The sequence below is a fragment of the Salvia splendens genome, chromosome 6 (assembly GCF_004379255.2).
Source record: "Salvia splendens isolate huo1 chromosome 6, SspV2, whole genome shotgun sequence".
NCBI lineage: Eukaryota > Viridiplantae > Streptophyta > Magnoliopsida > Lamiales > Lamiaceae > Salvia > Salvia splendens.
The window spans coordinates 926,882-951,553 of record NC_056037.1 but is presented as its reverse complement, the minus strand read 5'-3'; the positions used below and the strand labels follow the sequence as shown (position 1 = coordinate 951,553).

At 34.4% G+C, this 24,672-nt stretch overlaps 5 protein-coding genes across 6 annotated transcripts; 2 read left to right on the top strand and 3 right to left on the bottom strand.

Moving 5' to 3' along the window:
- Nucleotides 1–724: 724 nt before the first annotated feature.
- On the bottom strand, nucleotides 725–6,412 carry LOC121808653 (putative DEAD-box ATP-dependent RNA helicase 29). 2 transcript variants are annotated; one of them, XM_042209243.1, is made up of 11 exons: nucleotides 5,941–6,412; nucleotides 4,217–5,378; nucleotides 4,063–4,120; nucleotides 3,870–3,977; nucleotides 3,427–3,469; nucleotides 3,023–3,096; nucleotides 2,534–2,586; nucleotides 2,276–2,357; nucleotides 1,710–1,766; nucleotides 1,474–1,609; nucleotides 725–1,314 (listed from the first exon to the last, which is right to left on the bottom strand). In XM_042209243.1, exons 1-11 carry the CDS (start codon nucleotides 6,311–6,313, stop codon nucleotides 905–907), a joined length of 2,556 nt encoding a protein of 851 aa, XP_042065177.1. In that variant the 5' UTR covers nucleotides 6,314–6,412; the 3' UTR covers nucleotides 725–904. The 2 variants fall into 2 exon arrangements, with proteins under 2 accessions (XP_042065177.1, XP_042065179.1); XM_042209245.1 differs by having other exon boundaries at nucleotides 4,217–5,281; nucleotides 5,941–6,078.
- A 1,202-nt stretch (nucleotides 6,413–7,614) lies between these two features.
- Nucleotides 7,615–10,529, top strand: LOC121809448 (probable protein phosphatase 2C 11). The gene is made up of 8 exons (XM_042210082.1): nucleotides 7,615–7,892; nucleotides 8,270–8,412; nucleotides 8,523–8,621; nucleotides 8,708–8,866; nucleotides 9,177–9,263; nucleotides 9,700–9,791; nucleotides 9,952–10,023; nucleotides 10,145–10,529. Exons 1-8 carry the CDS (start codon nucleotides 7,750–7,752, stop codon nucleotides 10,268–10,270), a joined length of 921 nt encoding a protein of 306 aa, XP_042066016.1. The 5' UTR covers nucleotides 7,615–7,749; the 3' UTR covers nucleotides 10,271–10,529.
- A 345-nt stretch (nucleotides 10,530–10,874) lies between these two features.
- Nucleotides 10,875–14,107, bottom strand: LOC121809404 (ras-related protein RABC1). The gene is made up of 7 exons (XM_042210005.1): nucleotides 13,918–14,107; nucleotides 13,655–13,830; nucleotides 12,242–12,310; nucleotides 11,963–12,028; nucleotides 11,651–11,772; nucleotides 11,408–11,536; nucleotides 10,875–11,293 (listed from the first exon to the last, which is right to left on the bottom strand). Exons 2-7 carry the CDS (start codon nucleotides 13,791–13,793, stop codon nucleotides 11,186–11,188), a joined length of 633 nt encoding a protein of 210 aa, XP_042065939.1. The 5' UTR covers nucleotides 13,794–13,830; nucleotides 13,918–14,107; the 3' UTR covers nucleotides 10,875–11,185.
- Nucleotides 14,108–14,310: 203 nt separating this feature from the next.
- On the top strand, nucleotides 14,311–16,809 carry LOC121806912. Its single transcript, XM_042207089.1, has 5 exons — nucleotides 14,311–14,777; nucleotides 14,947–15,006; nucleotides 15,283–15,327; nucleotides 16,206–16,303; nucleotides 16,466–16,809. Exons 2-5 carry the CDS (start codon nucleotides 14,953–14,955, stop codon nucleotides 16,551–16,553), a joined length of 285 nt encoding a protein of 94 aa, XP_042063023.1. The 5' UTR covers nucleotides 14,311–14,777; nucleotides 14,947–14,952; the 3' UTR covers nucleotides 16,554–16,809.
- Nucleotides 16,810–17,675: 866 nt separating this feature from the next.
- Nucleotides 17,676–18,680, bottom strand: LOC121807862. The gene has a single exon (XM_042208208.1). It carries the CDS (start codon nucleotides 18,678–18,680, stop codon nucleotides 17,676–17,678), a length of 1,005 nt encoding a protein of 334 aa, XP_042064142.1.
- Nucleotides 18,681–24,672: the final 5,992 nt, after the last annotated feature.

The following is a 24,672-nucleotide window of genomic DNA, read 5'->3' as shown; positions in this document are numbered from 1 at the left end:
TTATAACTAATCTCAAGATTGAACTGGTCCGAGATTAATCTGAACAAACATGTGTTTGATTATATGGGTTCGATTAAAGTTCTAGGAATTGGGTGTCCATTTTTTAGATAACAAGATTTAGATTTTGTATTGTTGTATAGCATCATCACACAAGACACCAAAGAAGAAGAAAAGATAAGCGAAATTTGGAAAAATGTCATACAATTAACTTGCATAATTTCATTACGACGCTTGAACTAATGAAAGCCAAATTTGAGGGGAAATTATTTGGTTGGTTTCGGTCTTATCTTTAAAGGAGAAAATGAAGTGACATTGATTTGAAATATTTTGTACTTTCTTCTTTTCTTGACTGCATTCAAACTACTTTAAACTCAAAAAAAAATGGAACTACTTTGATCTCCATGATGATACACGTACCTCAAGTCATTATTCAATAAACAACCCACCAAATATTATAAAATTAACATAAATAGTTTCTTTCCTTTACACTTAAATCTCACATTTATTTCCAACTTTAGATCGTATCTTCTTCAAACCCTACACATTTTAAAAGATGGACTTTCTTGAAATATCAAATAATATTAGTAATATTCCTCTATCCCTTAAAATTGAGATTTTGGACAATACAAGTTTTAATAAGAAATGGATTAAATATGGAAAAAAAAATGTGTTTATGGATAGTGGCGGAAAAAGTTCAAAAAATAAAAATTGACAAACTTTAATAGACACACCAAAATGGCGACCTTCTCTTAAAATAAAAACCTCAAAGTCGTATGACTGTGATGAAATGTTATTACAACACTAAATATCAAAATTTGGATACAGTGCAACTCAGTTATAACTTGGCCATAATTTACATAAATTCCATTAATTTTAGTTTATGCAAGTTATAGTCAAACCAACCCTAGTACTTGCCCTTTCCTCTATTTCCACCACCACTCTTTCCTTTGTTATCAAACTTCCCCTTACTTCCAAACTTCCCACCACCACTCTTTCCTCTATTTCCACTCTTTCCTCTATCATCACCACCCTTTCCTCTATAGCCACTCTTTCCTCTATCATCACCACCCTTTCCTCTATAGCCACCCTTTCCTCTATTGCTACTCATTCCTCTCTTGCTATTCTTTCCAAACTTCTTTCCTTTCTTGTTCTGTTGGCTCTTAAGATAAGACACACGGTCCGCCTTCTTTTGCCGGTCCTTGCTAACCTGGTTGAGATCCTTGATCTCAGATCGGACATGGGCATTGTGTACAGGTCTTTTAAGGTTTCTTCCGCCCTTGAATCCCCGGTGGTCCCCTCGGAAACCAGAAGCACCTGTCAGCAAAAAAGTTGAGATGATCAAACACAGATCTGTAAGAGCCTCTATTGTTCAAGTCAATATCGTAGACAGAATGGTTTGATTGTAATCAATGGTGTGATTTCGTCCTGGGAGAGAAGACAGTCATGTCATAGTAGGCTTGTATCCAAGATTACCTGATGAACTAGCACTTCCATCTGCAGCAATGTCGTTTGTTCCTCTAAGAGATACCTTGCTGTGTGATTTTTCTTTCCATCTCTTGTATATCCCAGTGCTCTTGGCTTTCACTTTCGCGCCACTTTCTGTTTTAATCTGTGCAAGACAGAATTACACGCAAACAAATGTGCAACCAGATAAGAAGAGTCAAACAAATGAACTTAAAGGCATAATTTTATTTGCATGTAAAATGTACCTTCCCACTGGCCGTCACACGATCTCCATTATTCAGCTTGATATACTTTTTGCTTCTCTGTGCAGCACAAGGATGGCAGGTCAAATTAGAATACAGATGCTCATGAGTTCGTGGGTGCCTCTCTTTTTATATTTTATTGGAAAATGAAGATTGGTATCAGTGTTATCAATCTCGTATGGCGGCTTATGGCGGTTCGCCTAAAAACCGCCACAGGGATATGGCGTATTAGTATGGCGGATATGACGGTCAATAATTAAATAAATAAAACAATACTTATTATTTATACATAATTCAAAAATTGGAAAAAACAAAAATATAACATCTAAAACTCTTAAAACAATTAATAAAGCATAAAATACAGCTCTAACATCCATGTTTCATGCATAATGCCTCATTCCTAAATGCAGTACACACGCAATGTTGTCAAATGGCGGATATGGCGGTGCTATGGCAGCGTCATGTTGCTATGGCATTTCCACCACAGAACACCATGCCATAGCGCCATGGCACCGCCATATCTGCTATTTGATAACATTGATTGGTATTAGAAGAGCAGCTTGTGTTACCTTGTCCCAATGATATGTAGATTTCTGCTTCTGCATTCCAGAACCGTCATCGGCATTGATGTCTAGAACTGCAGCATCCAACCTGTTCATTAAAGGATACGTCAATCTCCATCCGCACATGATAGTCAAATGAACACTAGATTGCAAACTTTGGGGCATTTTGCAGGGAGTGAGATATTGGGTTCAGTGATTGAGGGTTCAAAGATTTCATGCTATAAGAAGATACCAAGATATGTTATCAACAAATGCCACGCTCACCTATTTGATTCAAAGCCTTGGTTACCTCTCACTGCAAGTCCTGCTTCAAAATGCTGTAATTGACAGAGATATGAAAAGGTTATCTCAAATATAATAGACCATCAAATCAAATGAGTGTAAAAACTACTCAATCCATCCATCATGAGCGTGCATCATTGAGGTCACGGGTTTTAATAAAATGTTAGGTGGATTTTAGTTAGTGAAGAGAGTATCTCATCAAGGGAAAAAAGTGGATAAGGCTTTTTGTAAATAAGGATTATTTTTTCACAAAAGAATTTTGCACTCTTTTTGTATGACTGGATGCCTTATGGCCATTGTTGCACACTGGTTGGTGGACAGAGGGAGTATGATATAATAGCTGAATAGTAATTAGCTACTACTATGCAAGAGATTGTAAAGTACAAGAGGTAGTGACAGGTGTTGTGTGAAGTTGATCAAACTAGTAACTGTACAGTAAAGCCATGAAAACCAATAGGTTGAGTAATTTACCTGGTTTACAGGTACAGAACTTATGAAATACTCATCATCTTTGAAACTCTGAGCTTTCCTTTTCATGCCAGATACTGCACAGAATAAAGAAGAGAAGCGGTCAAACTATAATGCTAATGTCTATCTGCTTAAATCGTGAAACTCTCCAAGCATCAAATATCAATATGTCTATGCCAAAACCAAGTGGATCAAAAAATTACTAATAAACAAATTACAAAAAGAAAACATCCTTGTGTCTTTTGTCCATTCATTTGAGACAAGTCAATTTCTTGAACCACAGCTAATCTGTGTTAAATTGTCTTTCCCCAACACTCATTCCAACTGATATAGAAACTCCTTAGTTCCATCTAATACTCTCTCACATAATATTTTACAGTATAACATTTGAAGTTCAAAAAAGGCACCTTGTTTCCGCTTGGTTTTTGGAATGTCATCAGCTTCAGTTTCCTATAACAAAAAAGAACTTACTAAATTATCTGCAGAAGACACACAGAAGTAAGCAATAAATTCATTAACTTGTGCTGGTCAAAATGATAGAGAAGGAGAGGACAGAGTTTCAGGGATTTGCTCGGCCCACTTCTATGTCAGAACACATCAACTCACCCAAGGGTTACAAACGGTAGATGGGAGTTCACAATAAAAAGAAAATAGACTTATTTTTATCAATACATAATAAAGGGCAAGGAAACATAAACACGGCTGCCAAAAGAAAATAAGTGGCATCAATCCTCATACTCTAAACACTGTCTCAGTCAAATATACTAAGTAGCAAGCAGTTTATTGGTGAATACAAAAAATCAGTCCATCATACAGTCATACACTTACAATATTTTGCTAAATCTATTACCTTCTTAGCATCATCATCTCTGGAACGCTGTTGCTGAACTTTATTAATCACCTCCTCATGAACAGCTCTTTTAATCTTCATTATATCGGACCATTGACTAACAGATCCCTGAAATTTCACTTAATCGTCAGATTTGGTGAAGATGGCATATCAAAATGATCTTTTTAAAGACTAAAAGTCAATGATTTGTTACCTGATGATTTTTTGATTTTGCAGCATCCCCTTCAGCTTCCAGGATGGTTTGCTTGGGTCTGTTGAGATAGGTCATGCAATGGTGGGAGATAAGGAAAAGGAGACAGAAAATCGCAGTCCTAATGTACAGATAAGAAAGTTGATTTAAGACATACCTAAATGCTTTTAGACGCTCAGAAAAGGCCAAAGCTGTTAGTTCGTCGCCACCCAAGACATTCCTAAACATTGGATGTAAACCTTCACGGGGCAATTTTTTCACTCTTTTGATGGACTCCTTGGATGGTTTCGCTTTCGTCTTTGAGTACAATCCAAATGCTTTCGATAAAGGTCCCTTCAAAGTACTCAATTCTGCAGATGAATCAAGTATTTCTCGGACTCTGTCTGAAATCAGATCTATAGGTCTCTGGGGCAAACGCCCATAAACAGTGTCTCCATTTGCCATGGCTTGATCTATTCTAGTCATAATATCATCCATATCTTTCAGCAGCTCTTCCTCTGTTGGAGCAGGCCTGATCGGTTTCGAGAGAAAGAGATGAAGGTCTAACATGTAAGCAATGTCCTCTGATGTAACAAAAGAATATGCAGCACCGGTTCGGCCAGCTCTTGCAGCTCTCCCCACGCGATGTACAAAGAGCTTGGGTTTCGGAGGAAAGTCAAAATTGATCACATTATCAAGTAAAGGGATGTCAATTCCCCTTGCAGCCACATCTGTCACAATCAGCAACATTGTCTTTCTAGCCCTAAATTCTGATACATGAACCTTGCGGGCATCATGATCCATATCTCCATAACAAACAGATGCCTTGATACCATCTTCTTTGAACATGGCATAGAGAAACTCGACATGATATTTGGTTGCAACAAAAATTAGAGTCTGTTCATCAGAACGTATATGATCCCTTACCAAATAAAGCACTGCAGCATGTTTTTCTTCCTCTCTTAAAGTGAAAAAGCAAAGTTTCAAGTCCGGACTTATCTTCGTCTCCAAATCGAGCCTGACTAGTTGAGGATCCCTAAGACCAGCCTTTGCAAACTCTGCAAGGGCACTCGGTAAAGTTGCACTGAAAAGCAAAGTCTGACGATTCTCGCTCAGCTGTGCAAGGATCTTGTGCAACTGTTCTGCAAATCCCATGCTAAAGAGGCAGTCGGCTTCATCAAAAACAACATATTCCACAGTGCGTAAAGACATGTCCTCAACCTCTTCCAAATGATGCATAAGCCTACCAGGAGTAGCAATTATGTAATCAGGACGCTGTGCCAATTCCTCAAATTGGCTTTCCATACTATCACCACCAACTAGTAAGCTAGCACGTAGGCCTACATAGAAAAAGTAACTTTGAAGTGGAAATTTCACGTCTTACACATACATCGCAAGATTTATGAATAAGAACATGACCCTTTATGTAGACTATGACCAATCAACTCAAATCAATATAGCCACTCAATAATGGTAGCTACTTTCTATATACCTCAGATGATGTAACCAAATGGACAAATAAGATAATTACTTCAAGTTCAAGTAAAGAAAATCCAATAAATCACAAGTACCATAACACAAACATATATGTGCCAACTTACATCTCTATAGTGCTAGCCCTTTAACACGTCTAAATACACAAGTGCCTTTACAGCATTCCAAACATTCACCATCATCACTAATCAAGATCTATGATAAAGTGACCATTTTTACCTACTATATCTCCAAAGATGGCAAGCTACCACAAGCAACTCTACACAAAACTAGCTAATGAAGCTTAAAACACAGTTAATTCTCAAAACTCATAAAATCAAACAAACAAACAAAAACACATTTTTCATCCGTTTATCCATCTAATCATACCACTAACTACCAACAAAATTCAAAAATGGATCAAATTACCTGTATATCGGCCAAGTTCTTTGGCGAATTTGAAAGTCTGAAGAGCTAAGTCACGCGTGGGCGACAGAATAAGAGCCCTAACTCCAGCCTGCGGCACGTGCTGCTGGAGTTTCTGGAGCATGGGAATCAGAAACGCCGCCGTCTTGCCGGAGCCAGTGCGTGCCATGGCGACGACGTCGTATCCTGTTATAATCAATGGCATGGTTTTCCTCTGAATGGGCGTCGGAACTCTATAACCCTTCTTCTTCACCCCATTGTAGATGTTGAGACTCAGTCCAAGAGACTCGAATCCACATGATTTCGATTTCTTTGCTTGCTCCTGTTTCTTCTTGAGCTCCGTTTTCGAAGCAGCCAGAATGCCTCCGGCTCTCATCGTGGCAGCGGAGGGAGATGAATGAAGTGGCGGCGCCGCTTCGTTTAGGGATCGGAAAATGCGGTTAGTCTGGGTGAGAATTGGGATTTAGGGTTTATGGTACATATATCTACGGTAATTGTATAGTTTTTATATTCATATATAGTTGTATTTTATATAAATAATCATTATATTAAGGTTTTATGATACGATATCATGTCTATAAAAGCACTCTATATAATTTTATAATATTACTATATTTGTAACCCTCTTTCAATTTGTATATTTGTAAATAATTGTAATTCCTTACTCACATTCTTAATATTGGTTAATTGGTTCTAATCGAATCGATGTTATCATATAATCGATGCAGACTCTAAATATGAAATTGTATTCGAAACAATTTAATAGCAATAAGTTATTAGACTCATTGAACAATTTTAACCCGTTGATTAACCGATTGGAACCACAATTAAGAAAAAAAGTATTATATAAATTATTATAACCGATAAATTAAGAGTATTTCCAATCATTTATACTGAACTCAAACTCATTTTAGTGTATGTGTCAAGTTTAATATGATTTTACTTTAACCATTTACATTAAATTCAAACTTAAAGGATTATTCTCTATATTATAATTTTTACTTACAAAATTTAAAAAGACTTTTAATTTTATTTTAGTGTAAACCTAAAAATAGTTTTTTTCACTTAAAAATTAAAATTGTGATTAGTTTTGGAGACCCATTCAAGGTAACCGTTTTATATTGTAGTGTACCTTAAATATGATCTAGAACCAAAGTTAGAGAAAAAATTATAAAAATGTTCCATTTGATAGGAATCATACATTTCATCACTTCAAATATATTTTAATAAAATATACTCCGTAATTTTATAAACTGCATATATGATCATCGAAGCAACAATAATCAATATAATGCTTATTTTACATATACATGATTTGCTTAAAGAAATGCAGAATTTTCTAAATATAATTCGATTAGTTCAATTAAACCGACCAATTATCAGTTAAAATTGATAATCGAATTCAATTAAAATCCAATAATAGAAAAATTCGTAACAAAATCATAATCTATAAAATCGGTTACCAAAACCCAAGAACCGACTTTAATAAAGTTTTAGATTGGTAAAGTAGAAAATTTGTGTTTCTATTTTACAAAATAAAGTAGAGAACCAATCCAAAAATGAAAATATTAAAACAGAATAATATCGATAACTATGTACTACTAACTATTATACTAATCGATGAAATAATTTATGTCATCAACTTAATATAGTAAATTCTAAAACAAAAAATTGAAAAAATTGCATTATCCCGAAGTCTTAGGCAAGCCGTTAACTGTGTTTCCAATCAAAACTACAATCATTACAGAGACAAGAGAGAGATGAATCAAAGCTACAATCATTTCTTCAGAATAAGGTTTACCCGAATGCACAATGCACACTAATCCAGATCGACCTCTATCTCAGCGGCCGCTACCGCTGAAGGACCCATCACCGCAACCCGCGGCGGAGGCTCCGCCAAATTCTGATGTTCAGCCTAAAAATCCCGATGCCATCTTGAGCGGCAGCGGAACCAGGTGCATTTTTCTTACGTTTGAGTGTTTTTATTTCCAATTGGCATCAATTATTGTGCATTGAATTTGTATTTTATTTTGTTTTTAGCTGAGAGCGTGAAATTGATTGAAGCTAGGGTTAGCTGCCTGTGATCAATTTTTTTAGAAAGAAATAATCCATTTAGGATTATATTATAAGTTTTATTCAAAACTGCAGCTTTATCAATAAAGAGAAGAATGCAAGGATAGGTTATGGGTAGTATTTATCATGATAGCAAGAAATTGGTTGAAACTAGCTTTAGCTGCCTGTGATCAAGGGTGATATATTGAGAGAGATTTTTTTTTTCAGCGAAATGATCTATTTGGAAAATTATGTGATACTTTTTTATTCAAAATTGCAGCTTGCTGACTAGAGATAAGAATGCGAGGATAAGGTATGGATATTCCAGTTTCAAGGGTAAGCGTTCGACCATGGAGGATTATTATGAGATAAAGATATCAGAAGTCCAGGGTAAAATGGTTGCCCTTTTTGGCGTTTATGATGGTACGTCGCTATAATGGAAAAACAAAGATTTTTTTATGTGATAATGTATTAATGGAGAAGGTGGAATTATTCGATGGAATAACTCGTTTTATTCTTACATTTGATATCAGGGCATGGCGGGTTCAAAACTGCGGAGTACCTTAAGAAGAATCTCTTTACTAATCTCGGAAGCCACCCCAATTTTATTAAAGATACAAAGTTAGCTATTGGTATGAATTTCAAGATTCTGATTTCTGAGAGTGATGGTAAATGTGATATTGAAAAAACTGAGGTGGTGTATCTTTCTTGATTGCAGTTGAAGCATTCAAACAAACTGATACGGAGTACCTCAATGAGGAGAAAGGTCAACAGAAAGATGCGGGTTCGACTGCATCAACTGCTGTCCTCGTACAGGACAAGATCTTTGTTGCAAATGTGGGAGATTCTAGAGTTGTTGCTTCTAGAGCCGGCTCAGGTTTGATGCCAACTTGAGAGCTCGATCTTTTTGCATTTAGTATCTCTATATAAATATGTGAAATATTTAGTATTTTGTTGATAAGGGAACTTCTCATATCCAACCCATATCGGGAAATGATATATTTGCTTCATAGCAATATAGCATATCTAGTAAGCCATAAAAGAATTGCCCAAAAACATTGGACAAACATGATAAGCTACAGAATTTCCAAAGATCAATTTCTTGTTTCTTTTGGATCGTTTTACATATGCTGAGATTTTGAGACGTTACCTCTAGCAATTTACTGACACATTGCTTCTTTATGTAGCTATTCCATTGTCGATTGACCACAAGCCTGATAGGACTGATGAACGTGAACGGATTGAAAAGGCTGGTGGTTTCATCGTTTGGGCTGGTAACTTTGAATTTTCATGTCTTCTGTTGTTGACCTATTTTTTAGTCAGCTATGTACTACAGTGAGCTGCAGCAATATTATTTCATTTAACTACCATCATTATGAGCATTGAGACATTGGTTGAATACTTTTGGACCATAGCACTGAATCATAATGCTTAAATTTTAGTAGTATCATTTATGTGGTCGTTGACATCACTTTTTTTTTGGATCCAACACCTTTTTTCTTATATACTACCTCATACCAAATATGGCGTCAATTCTTGTCTGTGGTTTCTGGGGTGTCCACCGAAATCAGAGTATTTTGCTGACACATTTAAATACTGAAATCTAGATGTTGCCCATTCCCCCCAAGCGCCTTCTGGCTGCATGTTTATTTGGCTACTTTTTTTTGCGTCAACACTTTGCCTTGAGGCTACTTAACATCTCTTGGTCAGGAACATGGAGGGTTGGTGGGGTTCTTGCTGTTTCTCGAGCATTTGGAGATAAACTTCTTAGACCATATGTAGTGGCGGAGCCTGAAATTCAGGTACTGTTATTGCATTTACATACTACTCGCTGTCAAACTTTCTCCTACTTGCATTCTAGATGCTTTAGCGGCTCAAAACACTGGTAATATCTATAGCTAGCTAGCTATTCAAGTTTGATCGATACCGCTCCCTTGTTTTGACATTTGTTCTGGAATATAGGAAGAAAAAATTGATGGTGTAGATTTTCTTATAATTGCCAGCGACGGGCTATGGAATGTCCTCTCAAATAAGGTTAGTCCTCTCTATTACTTGCATGAATTTAACTAGCATATGCTCTTAACGGATGGGTGATTTATCGTTGCATATGCACATATTCTTAAGTCGAACTGTATGATACTTGTCGTTCGTCCAGGATGCTGTACATATCGTGCAAGGCATACCAGATCCTGAAGCAGCATCAAGAAAACTGGTGGAAGAAGCCTATGGCAAGGGCAGTTCTGACAACATCACCTGTTTAGTCGTTCGATTTGAGAACTGACGATCAGACAACAACATCGTATCGATTGTTCTTTTTTCTTTTTTCGATTAAAGCCCGTGATTGTAGGAGTATGTTTCTTTATTGCAGATTTGATCAGTATGCAACAGCATGCTACTGTTTCTGGTTGTATTTTCAAACAATCTTTGTCATGTAATTTCGGAGCTAAAACAGTTTCTCCACTGCTTCTGGTATTAACTGTAAATCAATTGAATAGAGTTATGTTTCCATATTATTCAGAAATATATACAGTTTATAATAATGCGTTTTACTAGTATGTAATTAAGAATTACACTACTTCCTAAATAAATAGATTTAGTTGGTAACATTTGTTCAACCTTTGAGAATTTGTAGTAATGCATTCACTTTTTATCTATATCAATAAAAAATTTGAAATGCTAATATTCATGGGCTTATTTATAGCAAAATAGACATCTCAAAAGTTTAGAAAGTGTTTGATTTGCTTCCAATTCATTGACCATATAGTATATCATAACTTTAAAAAATTGGGCTTAAATTACAAATTAGATTAAAATTCATGCATTAATGTACACTTAATTAACTATATACATTTCCTATTACCTACAATAGAATACCATTTTTCATGTACATTGAAAATAAAATAATGTATAATGTAGAGTTTAAGATCTCCTTCAAATAAGTGATACACACACACACACACACATATTCTACTTAAACGCGAGAAAACATATAACTAAAACCAACTTATGAAAACTACTTATACTTTCTTCTTTTGCAGTCACCAATCTATGGGTGAATTCAAAGAGACGCTGAGATCAAACAAGTATGCCATCTAAGATAACTTGAGCAATGTACGAAAATATGCAAGATATGAGTTGCAGACGCGTCTCCAATCAAACATCAACATGAAACTGAAAGCACAAGAGGGTAAAATATTCAGCAGCAACTGCTCGACGCATCACTAGACTCGGAAGGCTTCTGCTTGAAAATGTTCTTTTTATTACCAGCTAATCCCTCGGCCAAGAGACTGGGCGTTTCCAAGATCTGTCGGTATAACATAAAATTAAAACCAAGCGAAGAGTGTGCAACGCAATATCCAAACCGTCTTTATATGTTTGAAACAAGATATTCACACATAGATTATGTAAACCAACTGACCTTCAAGACAAGTTCCTCAAAACACTGCTCCACGTTGACACGAGTTTTGGCACTACATTCGATGAAGAGGCAACCATATTCCCTTGCAAAGTCGATCCCTTCTTTTTTGCTGACAACCCTTTCACTCTCCTGCAAAAGATGTGAACGTTAACAAGCTTATCGCAGGTGTAAAAGAAGACCCCCACCACACAGAAATTATGGAAATCCGAATAATGAACCAGCTAGTGCTAACAAGGGGAATACCTTATCAACTTTGTTACCAACTAGCATCTTGATGCAATCCTGGTTTGTGGAGTAGAGATCAATTTCTTTAGCCCAAATATCCGATAGATTCGTAAAGGTGTCTCGTCGTGTCACATCATATACTGTGCCGTGAAAAATGATTTTGTGAGTAAGAAACCAGGAAAGATAAAGTAAAAATCAATGTTCATGTGGTATTGACAATGTCTAAAGAGTGAAGTGACAAGAAATAGAACTCACAGCTCCAGAAATTTGATCAATAACAGAAGTGCAAGAGCAGCAAGGAAACACAAATAAAAATCTTTTTGAACATACCCATGATGATTCCTTGAGCACCTCGGTAGTAGGAACTAGTCAAAGTCCGAAATCTTTCCTGTCCAGCTGCAAAAGGGAAGTTTGTTTGCGATTAAATGTGTGCGCGTAGCTGTTAAAAAATTGTGATTTAATTCGTATGATGTACTGATGTATTATCCAAGCAAAGCAAGTTATTTTGCTTTATTAATTTAGAATGTTTAGTGAAAACTTTAATCTTATCTATGTGACAATGATATTAGTCTTTATTTAACGAACTGCAGGTCATTGCAGCATTCTTACCTGTATCCCAGATTGCAAGCTTCAATTTCTTTCCTCCAAGTGTTACGTGTTTTACCTTAAAATCCACTCCTGTAGTAGAAAATGGAACGTTATAGTGCCAGAGCCCAGAGGTAACATATACTTGAGACCACACACATGAAAGAATAGTATTCATAATTCAAATATAGACAACTCCCAAGATGGAGACCAGGCCATCCTCGAGAAAACATGCTTTGCTCAGTTTCTTGATACACCACGACCAAACAAGTATAGGTACATACAGAGGGGTTCCGATTTACAGTACAAAAGTGAGAATGGTTGCAAAAGGATTTGAACACAACAAGAAGCAAGACATATAAAAAAAATTCAAGTTTGGCTACACTGACCATAAACCAAATTTTGGGGATAGGTTGGATTATATAGACAGTTGTACACGATATAGGAAATATGAAACCTAACCCCATTTGTACTGCAAAAGCAAAAAATATTGGCTAAGAAACCACATAACTTAATATTTTTCAGAACACCAAAAGAGATTTGGGTTGGTTAGATGTAGCGCAGGGTATTCGGTCGGTTCGGTTCTAACCGAACCGAATACCCGGTTAACCGAAATCAAAAGAAACCGAAATTGAAGCACCGGAACCGAAACCGAATTGGCCTCGGTTCGGTTCGGTTCCTAACCGAATAGGGTCGGTTCGGTTCCAATTAACCGAACCGGAACCGAATTTTAAAAAAAAAAGTTTTTGCAGTTCATGGGGATCGATCCCTGGACATTTCATACGAAAAATTCCCAGCCTAGCCACCACTTGCGCTATATTGCGTTTTTGGTATTTAATCGGTTTTTCGGTCCTAAATTCGGTCACACCGATCGGTTATCGGTTCTAACCGATAACCGATCAACACTTGAAGATGGGAACCGAAATTAACCGATAACCGAGATGGGGCGGTTCTCGGTTAACCGAGAACCGAGGTGTTCGGTTCGGTCATCGGTTAACCGACTAACCGATGACCGAATTATCAGCCCTAGTTAGATGAATAGCCTACATATGCCCCAATCCAGGGATGGGAACTAACATTTTCCTATAATCTACTGAAGGTTCGGTTTCTGCTCCCAAACATGGAACTACTTTGTCCCCACTATCCTCAAATATATCAAAAACTATCCAACTCCAAAAACCTAACAATTAGGTTAGTATCATTAAAACAAATGAGGGCAGGGGGGAAAAGCCCCAATAACAAATCCATGCATTAGCTATATCAATAATGACAACAATTCCCCAATCCTATGAATTGGGACCTTACACAAAAGGATCAAAACCTCCACACTGAAATTCCAAAATTATGACCACATTAACTTATATCAATAATATGATAAAAAAAAAACACAAGCATATGCAGACCACACAACACGAAGAAGATCGATCATTGAGCTACCGATTGTGGGAGAGAGCTCCTCGAAAGCATCAGATGTAAAGCTCAGCAAAAGACTGCTTTTTCCAACCCCAGAATCCCCAATCATCAGCAACTTGAACAGATAATCGAATTCTGGCGCTTCTCCAGATGATGACGCCATATTCTTGTCAAATTCACAGCTTTTTCTTTCGATCAACCTGATCCCCACAAAATCAAAACTCAGAATACTGACCGATCAAGACAAAAAGCAAAAAAGCAACAAAAAAACAGATTGGAAATATGACCTAAAATTGAATGCAGATCTGATGTAAACGTCAATTATGCACCTAAATATGAATATTAATTAATTTCGTGTAAATTATATTCGCCTTGAATACGTAAACGACTGTAAATTAATACGATGGTGGAGTCTGGAGAAAGCAAAGTGATGAAAATGGGCTAAAGCCTAAAGAGGTCGTTTGAGGAAATATTTTTTCTCGTGACGCTGGGAACGGCGACAGATAAAGATGCAAAGGTTGTACTCTCTGCATCAAGGATTGTACCCTTTTCAGTTAATCATTAGTATGAGATTTATTATTAGTTTATTACGGGGTATTTATGAGATTTTATGCAATTATATTTTTTACATTAATTTTCTGTTGTATTTTATTGATAAGATAGAATAAATTATGTTAACCATTTCTGTTTTAGTACTTGTACAGTAGTATAAGATTTAAAATTTATTATTGAATTTGATACTTCAAAATTTTTGTGAACTTTTAAGTGGATTAATGTCAAAATTTATTGTGAATTTTCATTTATTTTGTGTTTATAGACTCGATTACAATTATATGTTTGTCAACTAGTAACAAAAACTCAATTAATATATCAAAAACATAAAATAAGAGGAAAAAAGTTGATTTAATTTTTAATCTTTGATCATTTGTACAAATTAATGTTTGTTATATGCAATTTATGGAGTTTTATTAATCCTGTAGTTTCCAGACGGAGGCGTCACCCCTTCACCACTTTGATTCGTCGCCGTTCAGTTTCACCATATTCCCCTCCGCTGCCCAAATCCGCCGCCTCGCCACACGCATAAATACTCTAATCGCAGATTCATTTTCTACTCGCGAAGCGCTACTACTACTGTACCGGCGATTAGGTAATTCGATTTCGATTATCCTGATCAAGCTGTCAACTATTTCGAGCTAAAAGTTGTGGAATTCGTTTACCAAATTTCATGGTTTAGTGACGCAGCTTTCGATTCGGTTTGTTCAGCCAAAAAACTTCACTGTTCTTATTTTTTCAGCCTTTTGTTTTGTGATTTGCAGAAGAAAATGCCGTCTCTGCAAACAGCATTGCCTCCTGAGCTCGCCAACAATTCCATCAGGGTCAGTCAGTGTATTCCTTTTTTTTCTCTTCTGAATTTGTCTCTGTTTTCTCTCTTAATTGTTCATCCGTAATATTTATGCTATTGCTTATGAATTTTAATGAAACAGAGATTTATATGAATTGGAAAAATAAAAATCAGCACTTCCAGTTTTATTGAGTTGTTGCGCAGATGAAGGAAAATGCTATTATGATTTTCCTATGTGATTATTTTTCACTTATCAGTTTTGTTAGTCTTGTTATGCAACTTATTTTGTACTCCTACTTTTGATATGCAGCTTTATCGTGAATGCCTAAGGCGAGCAAAATATATTGGGCAAAAGGTAGTATTTCTTAAAGTGAAATTTTATTCTATGAGCTTTATATAGTATGCATGATTGTTTGATGTGCTTTACTGGTTTTTGTCTCTCAATCTAGTATTCATAATTTCATACAATGTGTAACACATAAGGAGATCATTCATGCTTGTTTTGAAGTGAGAGTTTTGAGATTGTAGCTCTTAAATCAGAAGGGCTAGTTGATGTTCAACTCCCTGCCACATGCAATTCATTAAGTCATGGATTTATCTGCCTGTGTTGATGAAGTCCGACGAAGAGGTGGATTAATAAACATTTGTGCATCCGACTTGGAATGCTTGAAAAAGGGGTTTGTGAATAGGTTTGGATTAGGTTAGAGTGTAGTATAGCAAATAGCCCGCAACCTCTTGAATCTTGGTTTTCCTAGAGTTAATGGCTGTGTCTTTAGTCACCCTTAGCTGGTAATTAGTGTAAAAAAATTCACAGCTTTCCCATTAGCTGCTAGTTTAATCGTGAGCTTTCAAAATATAGGACAATCCACCCTTATTCTTGCAGCAATGCAGCTACAAAGTATCCATGTAATTTTTTCGATTATTTGAAAGGACGGTTCTACACTTCTAGTGGATTGCCTCATAGTCAATGGTATTTCAGTCGTGACCTTTCGAAAAACTGCAGGAAGTAGGTGGAAATATTTTGTGGTAGCAATGAGAGAAATGAAAAGTAATGAGTGAAACAAATAGATATCTGCATCATGGTTACAAACTGAATCAAACACCTTATTATAAAATTGTCTTATAAGAGTAGTTAAATCTGAAGCTGATATATTCTACATGATTGAGTTCTGTCAGCAGAGTAAGAAAGAAAGAACGCAGACTAATCAATTTTCTTTAACTATTTGAATTCAGAAATTCAACACTGAACTTCTAATTACTATGGTGAGAGAGCAGTTCAAGAAGAACATGCATGAAACAGATCCAGATAAGATTCAAAAGATGAAGGATGAGTGAGTCCCATCTTCTCTTTCTCTATGGGCTGTATATAATAATATCATCATTCAAGAATCACTATGGTAACTGGTTGAGACTCTTTGATGAGATCTGCTAGTGTATGTTGCTCTTGCCATCCTCTATATCAAGGCTTGCTTATATTGTTTTTTATACAACAGTGCTGCAAGAGGACTGATCAACCATATGCTATACGAGTCTGAAAACTTGTCCGGGCGAAAATTCAGCAAAAGCACTGATCAAAGCTGAATCTCAGGTGTGCTATGCTCTTAAGTATGGTGGCTGCCTTTTGGGATCTGCTCACATGTTTCATTTATTTTCTTTAGCGAGAAAAGGATTACATTTTGAGATGTGGGAAAGGTTTTCATTTACTTGTTATTGCCTACTATAAGAGGTGAATTTGATGCTACCTTTGTCATAGCGTCATATTGTAGAATAACGTAGGCTGAATCATAACTCTTGTATAACACGTTTAAAGACGATATCATACCGAGCCTATTTGTTACCTGGTTGCAATTCTATATTTTTAGGCTGAGCTTGAGCTTAATATATCTGCCTTCTACATGCATGTAAAAAAGATTATTTAAAGATTGGGTAAATACATATTTAAATTCCTAAACTAGAGGTTTTATGTTATTTTTTGTTTAATAGTACTACTTTTTACAACATAAGAAGTTAAGAACGCCCTTAAAAAAGAAAATAGGGAAATTCTGGAAATAAATAATAGAAATTGTACTGTTAGAATAGGTCTGAGCATTCAGACAATATTGCCTTATTTAACTGAATTATAATTTTTCTTACCTGTTATGTGCGACTTTTCAATTTATTGATTATTCTTGGTCAATTCCTGTCACCTCAAATTTCCAAATTTCACTATCTTTTATTTGTTCAATATATTGACTCATAAATTGCAGTTCCTTTCATTTGTCAACAAAGTTTTGCACATCTTTTTTTTGTGTAGTAATTTAATTTTAATTCAACCCCCTCTGATTTATATCCTTTATAATTCTGTAGTACTACATTTTAGTTTGGCAGCCTTACAATTTTGTTGATGACCTCACCAATTTCTCCACCACCATTTTCCATTTTACAGACTAGACAAAGTTATGTAAGTGCTCTTATTTGTGCAATAAAAAAAGCAAATATACATATATAGAATACAAGAAATTGACATCTCAGCTACTCCATTGAAATGACTTGGTCATTGCATCCAATTAAATTACACAATGTTCTATGAAGCCCAATAAATTCCTTATACTATGTCTCATTGCATCACTATAAAAAACAAGAGCAACAAAACACGTCCCTCTCTTATTATCATAGTATAAAATATGTATATTATATGATTTATATCAAACCAAAAAATGAATCTCAGACATGATCAAGGTCCTCCATCTGCACATTCTTGGCAATCAATGGCACATAATCTCCCAAATAAACCCCGAGATGGTCGGAAAGCGCCGACTTATCGATGTTCTCGTGGTGGTATGACTTACACACTAGGTAGAGCACAGTCTGCACCACCAATGTAAAGAGAATAGTCATCAACAACACCACCAGAAACAAAACCCCGAACCCTAAGCTCCGAACCAGCCCGACCCTAAAGCTCCGGTACACCACAAAGATCTTAAAGAATATGTTCAAGAAGAAGATCAGAACGTTGAGCTTCAAGAATATCGCCGCTGTCACCATCATCTTCCCTTGCATCAGCCTCTTCCCCTTCATCATCGCCGCAATCCCAGAGGAATCTTCCAGAACCGTCACCACGCTCGCCAGCTGCCATATCACCGTCAGGTACACGAAGACAGCGGCGTAGAGGATCAAGAACACGACGAACACCACGGCCCCGGCCACGGAGTCCGATATCGTGGCGCTCCACACGAACAGGGTCACCAGAAACCCGAGGTTGTAGAGGAAGAAGGCGAAGAAGGCGCAGAGGAAGGTGACCATGAGCCGCTTCCATACCCGAGGGACGACGCGCATGACGGTCCGGAAGGTGGCGTCGCGGCCGGCGAAGGCGCACGCGACGGTGTAGACGACGGCGGAGGTGGAGAGGAGGGAGAAGACGAGGACGAGGGCGAGGTAGGCGAGCTTGAGGAGGATGTACTCGGCCCATTCCTTTGAGACGAGGTCCGAGAGCCTGTCATGCTTGAGGGTCCCGGGAGGGGCCTCGTGGAGGAGGAACTCGTTGAAGCGGATCTTCCAGAAGAGGATCTCGGAGACGCGCTCTTGAGCGAGGTAGATGAAGGAGAGGGGGAGGATGAGGGTTAGGGTGAGTTGGGTGAGGATTTTTCTTAGCTTGAAGATGAGTTTGAAGGTTTCTTTGTAGATGCCAAAGAGGCCTAGGAATTGGAGTTCTTCTTGCTCCTTATCCATGGTGATTTTGAAAAAGGAGAGAGAGAGAGGTGTGTTTAGATTTAGTGATGAAGTAATGGAATTATAATATAGTATGATTTTGAAGTCACCTATGAAATTACATTGTTGAATGGGTTTTGGGCGGACTTGACTCTTGTGGATGGGGCCACTTTGGAAATTTCTATGAAATTTTCTAAGAATGTATGTATGGCTTAGAAATTGGAATTATAGGGAGAGAGGTGAGGATAATAGTCCACTTCTTGAGATAACATGCTACTTTTGTGTTTTATTTTATTAGTGCCTCATATACATAGAAAATGACCTAGTACTTAGATCAAGTGGCTATTTTTTGGGTTTAAATTTAATAAATAATACTACTACTCATTTGCATTAGCTGTTGATTATATATTAAGGGGTTGATAAACATAACTAATGCATTTCAAATCATTGGATTATAATTAATGATGTTGCTAAGTTAACTATTACTATAATGTTATTTTTAAATATTTTTTAGTATAAGTATGATTTCTGTTAAATATTAAAAGTTCTTATTCATTTTTTTTCTAATTATAAAAAATAATACAGGCACTCATATAATTTTAAATTTTATGGAGTAGTATATAAAAACTATTCCGTAGTTTATAAGCTGATGTCACAAATAGATGGCAGATTTGGGCCATAACATAACAGAAATGGGCCTGAACTGCAGACCAGATTTTAACCTTCAACCATATGGGCTTGGGCTGGAAAAATAAAGGAATTTATTTGGGCCGTATCAATCCAAATTTTGCTGTGGGAAAAGAAACTCCACTTGCTAAAATGCATAAATAAAACATAATTGGAGCTCTAGATTATATCTATATCGTGTTTGATTTACTAGATTGAAGCTCAAGACTTAATCACATGTAATAATCACAAAACAAGAATAATAGCAACTCCATCTAACAAAATTGATCTCATCTAAAAATTATTATTTTGTACGAATCCTTATGTTTTTATAAGAATAAGTTGTTCAATTAATGATTTGTAAAGATTAAAGGTATTCGAGAAATTAGTAAATATTGTGTTTATAGGTGCATAAACTATCATTCTAACTAAACGATTTCTTTTTTGTTATGATTCAATCTTTGTTTATCGTAAAGTATTATAGTGTCGCTATAATATTGTCAAAGCAACTGAACGACATCTTAGAAGTCATACTCTTACCTGCTTCTATAATTCATGATCGAACACGGACAGTTGATACAAAGTAAAACGAAAAAGGAGGCAAGACGAGCGCATGTTCTGAAGCACATTATAGGTTATTGTTCGACGTTATTTATTCAAGAATTGATCTCACAAGTTTTGTTCCCGAACTCGTCAATATAATATCAATAATATTTCACACTCTCGAAATTAGCATGTCATTATTGTCATCCGACTGAGCATTTTACTTTATTTCAGGAATTTTATTGAAATAGGCCTATCGATCGAATTACGCGTTTTGTAGGTAAAATCCATAAAGCATTAAAGCACTCTCATCTTAACATTAACTAGTTTTACCCCACGTGCGATGCACGACGAAATATTTTTTTATCATACGATTTTAAATTGTTAATTGATTAACACAAGATCAAGTTTTGATTCCGAAAACAAATTGGCAGTATTGCAAGTTTTAAAATTGGACGATAGCTTTTCAAACCTCAAAACGGTTTTAAAAATGTATTTTGAAGTATAAAAACGCCGACGCAGAATAATATTGTCACAAAATTATGTGTAATCTTTTTTGTATTTTGTATCCATTTAAATTAGTACTACTATACTTTATCATAGTCGAGCTTCTTTACATTGCAATATAGTGACCCTAATACGCTAAAAACCCAAACCTTGAAACCTAAATCATAAACCCTTAACGTTAAAATATAATCATCATGACCAACAAATAAGCCAAACTTTAAATAATAGAAAAAATAAAAAGAATATCACAACTTCATGTTAAACAATATGAAGAGTATTGGAAAATATGGAGGGAGTGAAAAACGTGATGAAAAAAAATATGTGAGTGGATAAATCACCAAATGTCATATATTTATAGTCCAAAAAATAGAAGATAACTCCTCAAAACTTTTTCACTTTCTTCACCTATTATTAAATTTTTTAAAACCTTTTAATTTCCCAAAAATTTAAAACTAAGTGTTACATAAATGTTATCGAATTTTAAAATGTAATAAGTATTAACTTTATAAAATATTTAAATTTTCTAACTATTGATTTAATAATATCCAAAAAAACTTATACGTAAAGCATTACCAATATTCTAAAATTCTGCAAAATAATATACATAAACTATTTTAATACAACAGGAATTTGTCCTACGATATTTTCAATTTTCTCAAGATATGAATCTATAACACTTTCTCATAGTGGACAACTAAAACTATATTATGCCTGCAACCAAAGTAACTTAAAAAATATATTAAACAAAAAATATAAACAAAATGATGATTCAATACTTATTGTGAATCAACAATTTTAATATCGATGAACCGAGAATTAGATTGTGAGATAACCTTGTAGAGGTCGACGACAACGCCAATTATATCTACAAAAATAGACACCGAGACAATGTTAATAAGCAAATAATACTAATAACAATAGTAATAATAGAAATAATAATAATTATAATAGTAGTAATAATAATATTATTAAAAATTTACCATAAAGTGCCTATCCAACAACCTTTTCAATCTACATTTGATAACATATAATGGTTTTAGACAAATTAACTAAAAAACGTAATAAGATTAGAAACAGCATCATACATACGTTCATGAAAAATACATTCCAAGTTAATGGCATTTGATTTGTCACCATTTTTAGTCATTTAAAAAATACGCACACACCGGACTCGGATAACTGATTTGGTATTGCTAAGCGTTAGATCACGAAGGAATATGAATTCCATGGTTTAGAAAACTCTTCTTTCTCCAGAGGATTTGTGATAAAATGAGAGAAGTTAAAGAGAAAGTGAACCTTAAGCTAGAAAATGATGGATATTTATAGGGAAAAAAACATAAAAAAGCTATTCTAAACCCTAAACCCATCGTACATCACAAAATAAAAAGGTCTAATTTATCTAGCTAATAATGAAAATTAAAATAAATAATTGTTTAATTAGAGACCCTAAAACTTCCATTTCAATTGAATAATCATTAATGATTATTTAGTGAAATTAGTGCTTATGGTTTAAAAAAAACGCCTAAAGAAGAAACTCTCTATTTTGGAAACTGCCGCATTAAATAAAATAAAAATCGTAACTGCTAAATTTTATTTTACAATTTTCCACCAATTGTACTACAAATAAGTACTCTTTTCATTTTTCAGTATTTATGATATTCAATGGAAGGTGTGAAATGATTTAAGGCATGAGAAGGCAACGTCTAGATTTTTATTCATAAATGTATAGATTATGGAGTAGTTTTTATTCTTAAATCAGTTTTATCAAAATTATATACTTTTAAATCTTAAATTGCAGTTTTGTAAATATCTCCAAAACTCCCATTTTGAAAATTAACAGTAGTGGATTGTGAAGTCCACACTATTAGTAGTATTTTTAATGTTTAAAACTTTTAAAGTCCCTTGCTCTAATTATCATAAGAATAAAAAAACACATCAAAATTTATGTTAGCAATTAAAAACATTTCATTACACGAAACACGTTAAACACACCTTTTACATGCTAAAAGATACGCAAAAATTATTATCAAAAATGTAAATTCAATATAGTAATAAATAGCATTAAAAACTTTTCAAAATGGTAATGTACTTGACACGATTTTTACATGTTTGCAATAATTATTTAGTGATTAATTTGATATTCGTAGGTGACAATGTCATAACTAATATGGAAGAATAAAAACAAAAAATTCATATTATGCATTAAAAAACAAAATTTATGAAACAATTTTATAATAACTCCAATAACATTGTTATTTCTTCCAAACTTATGTGTATATATAGATTTTCAATTAATTTACCATATAAATATTTTATTTGAAGATATATAATAAAAAAGTTAACTGAATAAAACTGCCGCATTAAATAAAATAAAAATCGTAACTGCTAAATTTTATTTTACAATTTTCCACCAATTGTACTACAAATAAGTACTCTTTTCATTTTTCAGTATTTGTGATATTCAATGGAAGGTGTGAAATGATTTAAGAAATGGGAAGGCAACGTCTAGATTTTTATTCATAAATGTCTAGATTATGGAGTAGTTTTTATTCTTAAATCAGTTTTATCAAAATTATATACTTTTAAATCTTAAATTGCAGTTTTGTAAATATCTCCAAAACTCCCATTTTGAAAATTAACAATAGTGGATTGTGAAGTCCACATTATTAGTAGTATTTTTAATGTTTAAAACTTTTAAAGTCCCTTACTCTAATTATCATAAGAATAAAAAATACATCAAATTTATGTTAGCTATTAAAAACTTTTCATTACACGAAACACGTTAAACACACCTTTTACATGCTAAAAGATACGCAAAAATTATTATAAAAAATGTGAATTCAATATAGTAATAAATAGCATTAAAAACTTTTCAAAATGGTAATGTACTTGACACGATTTTTACTTGTTTGCAATAATTATTTAGTGGTGACAATGTCATAACTAATATGGAAGAATAAAAACCAAAAATTCAAATTATGCATTAAAAAACAAAATTTATGAAACAATTTTATAATAACTCAATAACATTGTTATTTCTTCCAAACTTATTTGTATATATAGATTTTCAATTAATTTACCATATAAATATTTTATTTGAAGATATATAATGAAAAAGTTAACTGAATAAATATGCACTGAGCTGGTATAATTAAACTAATAAATAAATACTAAATATATGAATTAATTATAAAAATACAAATTCAAGATAAAATCACCAAAAAAATGTATACAAAAACTCCAAAGTTTACAAAAGAGGGGTGCCTCCTCTTCTCCAAATCCATTTTTCAATTCTTAACTCTTCCATCTTTATAATTTTTCTTCCGAATTTCTAATCAAATATTTCCCCTCCTTCCTTCGTCTTCATCACGTGCTCCTATATTTCTATAAGTTTTGTGAGGTTGAAGGTGGAGTTTCAATCATGTCATTCCAATAGCAACTCTCCCAATTGTCACCTTCATATATATAAGCCAGCATGGAGTGACTGCAAAAAAAAAAGAATGAGAAAGAATTGGATAATAACTGGCAATCCATATATACCAAACATCCACCAACATTTACCTGAAACTATTATACTATCACAAAGTAGATATATAAGTTAGAATAAAAGAGATCATATATCAGCATAGAACAATGGTTAGAAAGCTAAAACATCCAACAATTAAACTATATCCATAAAAGTACACAGGAGAAATAGTTTAAAAATAGTTGCATGACCATCATTAGTCATCAATTTCTTGAGCACGAGATATCCAAATTTCTGCAAAACCATCGCCATAAAGCCAAATTTATAGAATATTAGAAGCCCTTGGAATTCTGCTCGTTGGCCTCCTTCTGTATCATTTCATAAATTAAATTGATGATAAATGTCTTGACCTTTCAAATTATTGTCTATTAAGAAGAAATAATTTTATTTAATAAATATTTTTTAATTTAAATGACACTCTTCTAAATTTCTCCAAAACTCCCCTCGATGTTTTTCATATAATCAATGGGAATATAACGTCTAGTATAACACCAAACATAATGGTCTTGAGAATTTGTTAAATGCTCATTATTTCATTAAAAGAATTGTAACAGCACGGCTACTCATTATAATGCTCTTAAAAATTAGTCAAAGTCTTTATTAATATATCTAGATAAATATTATATAATAGTTTTATTCTTAAATATCTAGATTATAGTATTTAAATTATATATTTAAGCTTAAATGATAATTCCATAAATACCCTCAAAACTCCCCCTTTATATACGTATAGATGTATTTTACTACACGAGTCATGTCACATTATTTTTT

Bases quoted from the DNA above. Each gene is read 5' to 3' on its own strand.
- LOC121808653 (XM_042209243.1), bottom strand. From the start codon at position 6,313: ATGAGAGCCGGAGGCATTCTGGCTGCTTCGAAAACGGAGCTCAAGAAG. The intron at 1,767-2,275 runs GTAACACAAGCT...TGTGCTGCACAG, and splicing joins CTACATATCATTGGGACAAG to AGAAGCAAAAAGTATATCAA. The intron at 1,610-1,709 runs GTACATTTTACA...TGTCTTGCACAG, and splicing joins GTGTGACGGCCAGTGGGAAG to ATTAAAACAGAAAGTGGCGC.
- LOC121809448 (XM_042210082.1), top strand. From the start codon at position 7,750: ATGCACACTAATCCAGATCGACCTCTATCTCAGCGGCCGCTACCGCTG. The intron at 8,867-9,176 runs GTTTGATGCCAA...TTCTTTATGTAG, and splicing joins TGCTTCTAGAGCCGGCTCAG to CTATTCCATTGTCGATTGAC. The intron at 9,792-9,951 runs GTACTGTTATTG...TCTGGAATATAG, and splicing joins TGGCGGAGCCTGAAATTCAG to GAAGAAAAAATTGATGGTGT.
- LOC121809404 (XM_042210005.1), bottom strand. From the start codon at position 13,793: ATGGCGTCATCATCTGGAGAAGCGCCAGAATTCGATTATCTGTTCAAG. The intron at 11,773-11,962 runs GTATGTTCAAAA...TTCACGGCACAG, and splicing joins TGCTCAAGGAATCATCATGG to TATATGATGTGACACGACGA. The intron at 11,294-11,407 runs GTCAGTTGGTTT...TTATACCGACAG, and splicing joins TTGAGGAACTTGTCTTGAAG to ATCTTGGAAACGCCCAGTCT.
- LOC121806912 (XM_042207089.1), top strand. From the start codon at position 14,953: ATGCCGTCTCTGCAAACAGCATTGCCTCCTGAGCTCGCCAACAATTCC. The intron at 15,007-15,282 runs GTCAGTCAGTGT...TTTGATATGCAG, and splicing joins TCGCCAACAATTCCATCAGG to CTTTATCGTGAATGCCTAAG. The intron at 16,304-16,465 runs GTGAGTCCCATC...TTTATACAACAG, and splicing joins ATTCAAAAGATGAAGGATGA to TGCTGCAAGAGGACTGATCA.
- LOC121807862 (XM_042208208.1), bottom strand. From the start codon at position 18,680: ATGGATAAGGAGCAAGAAGAACTCCAATTCCTAGGCCTCTTTGGCATC.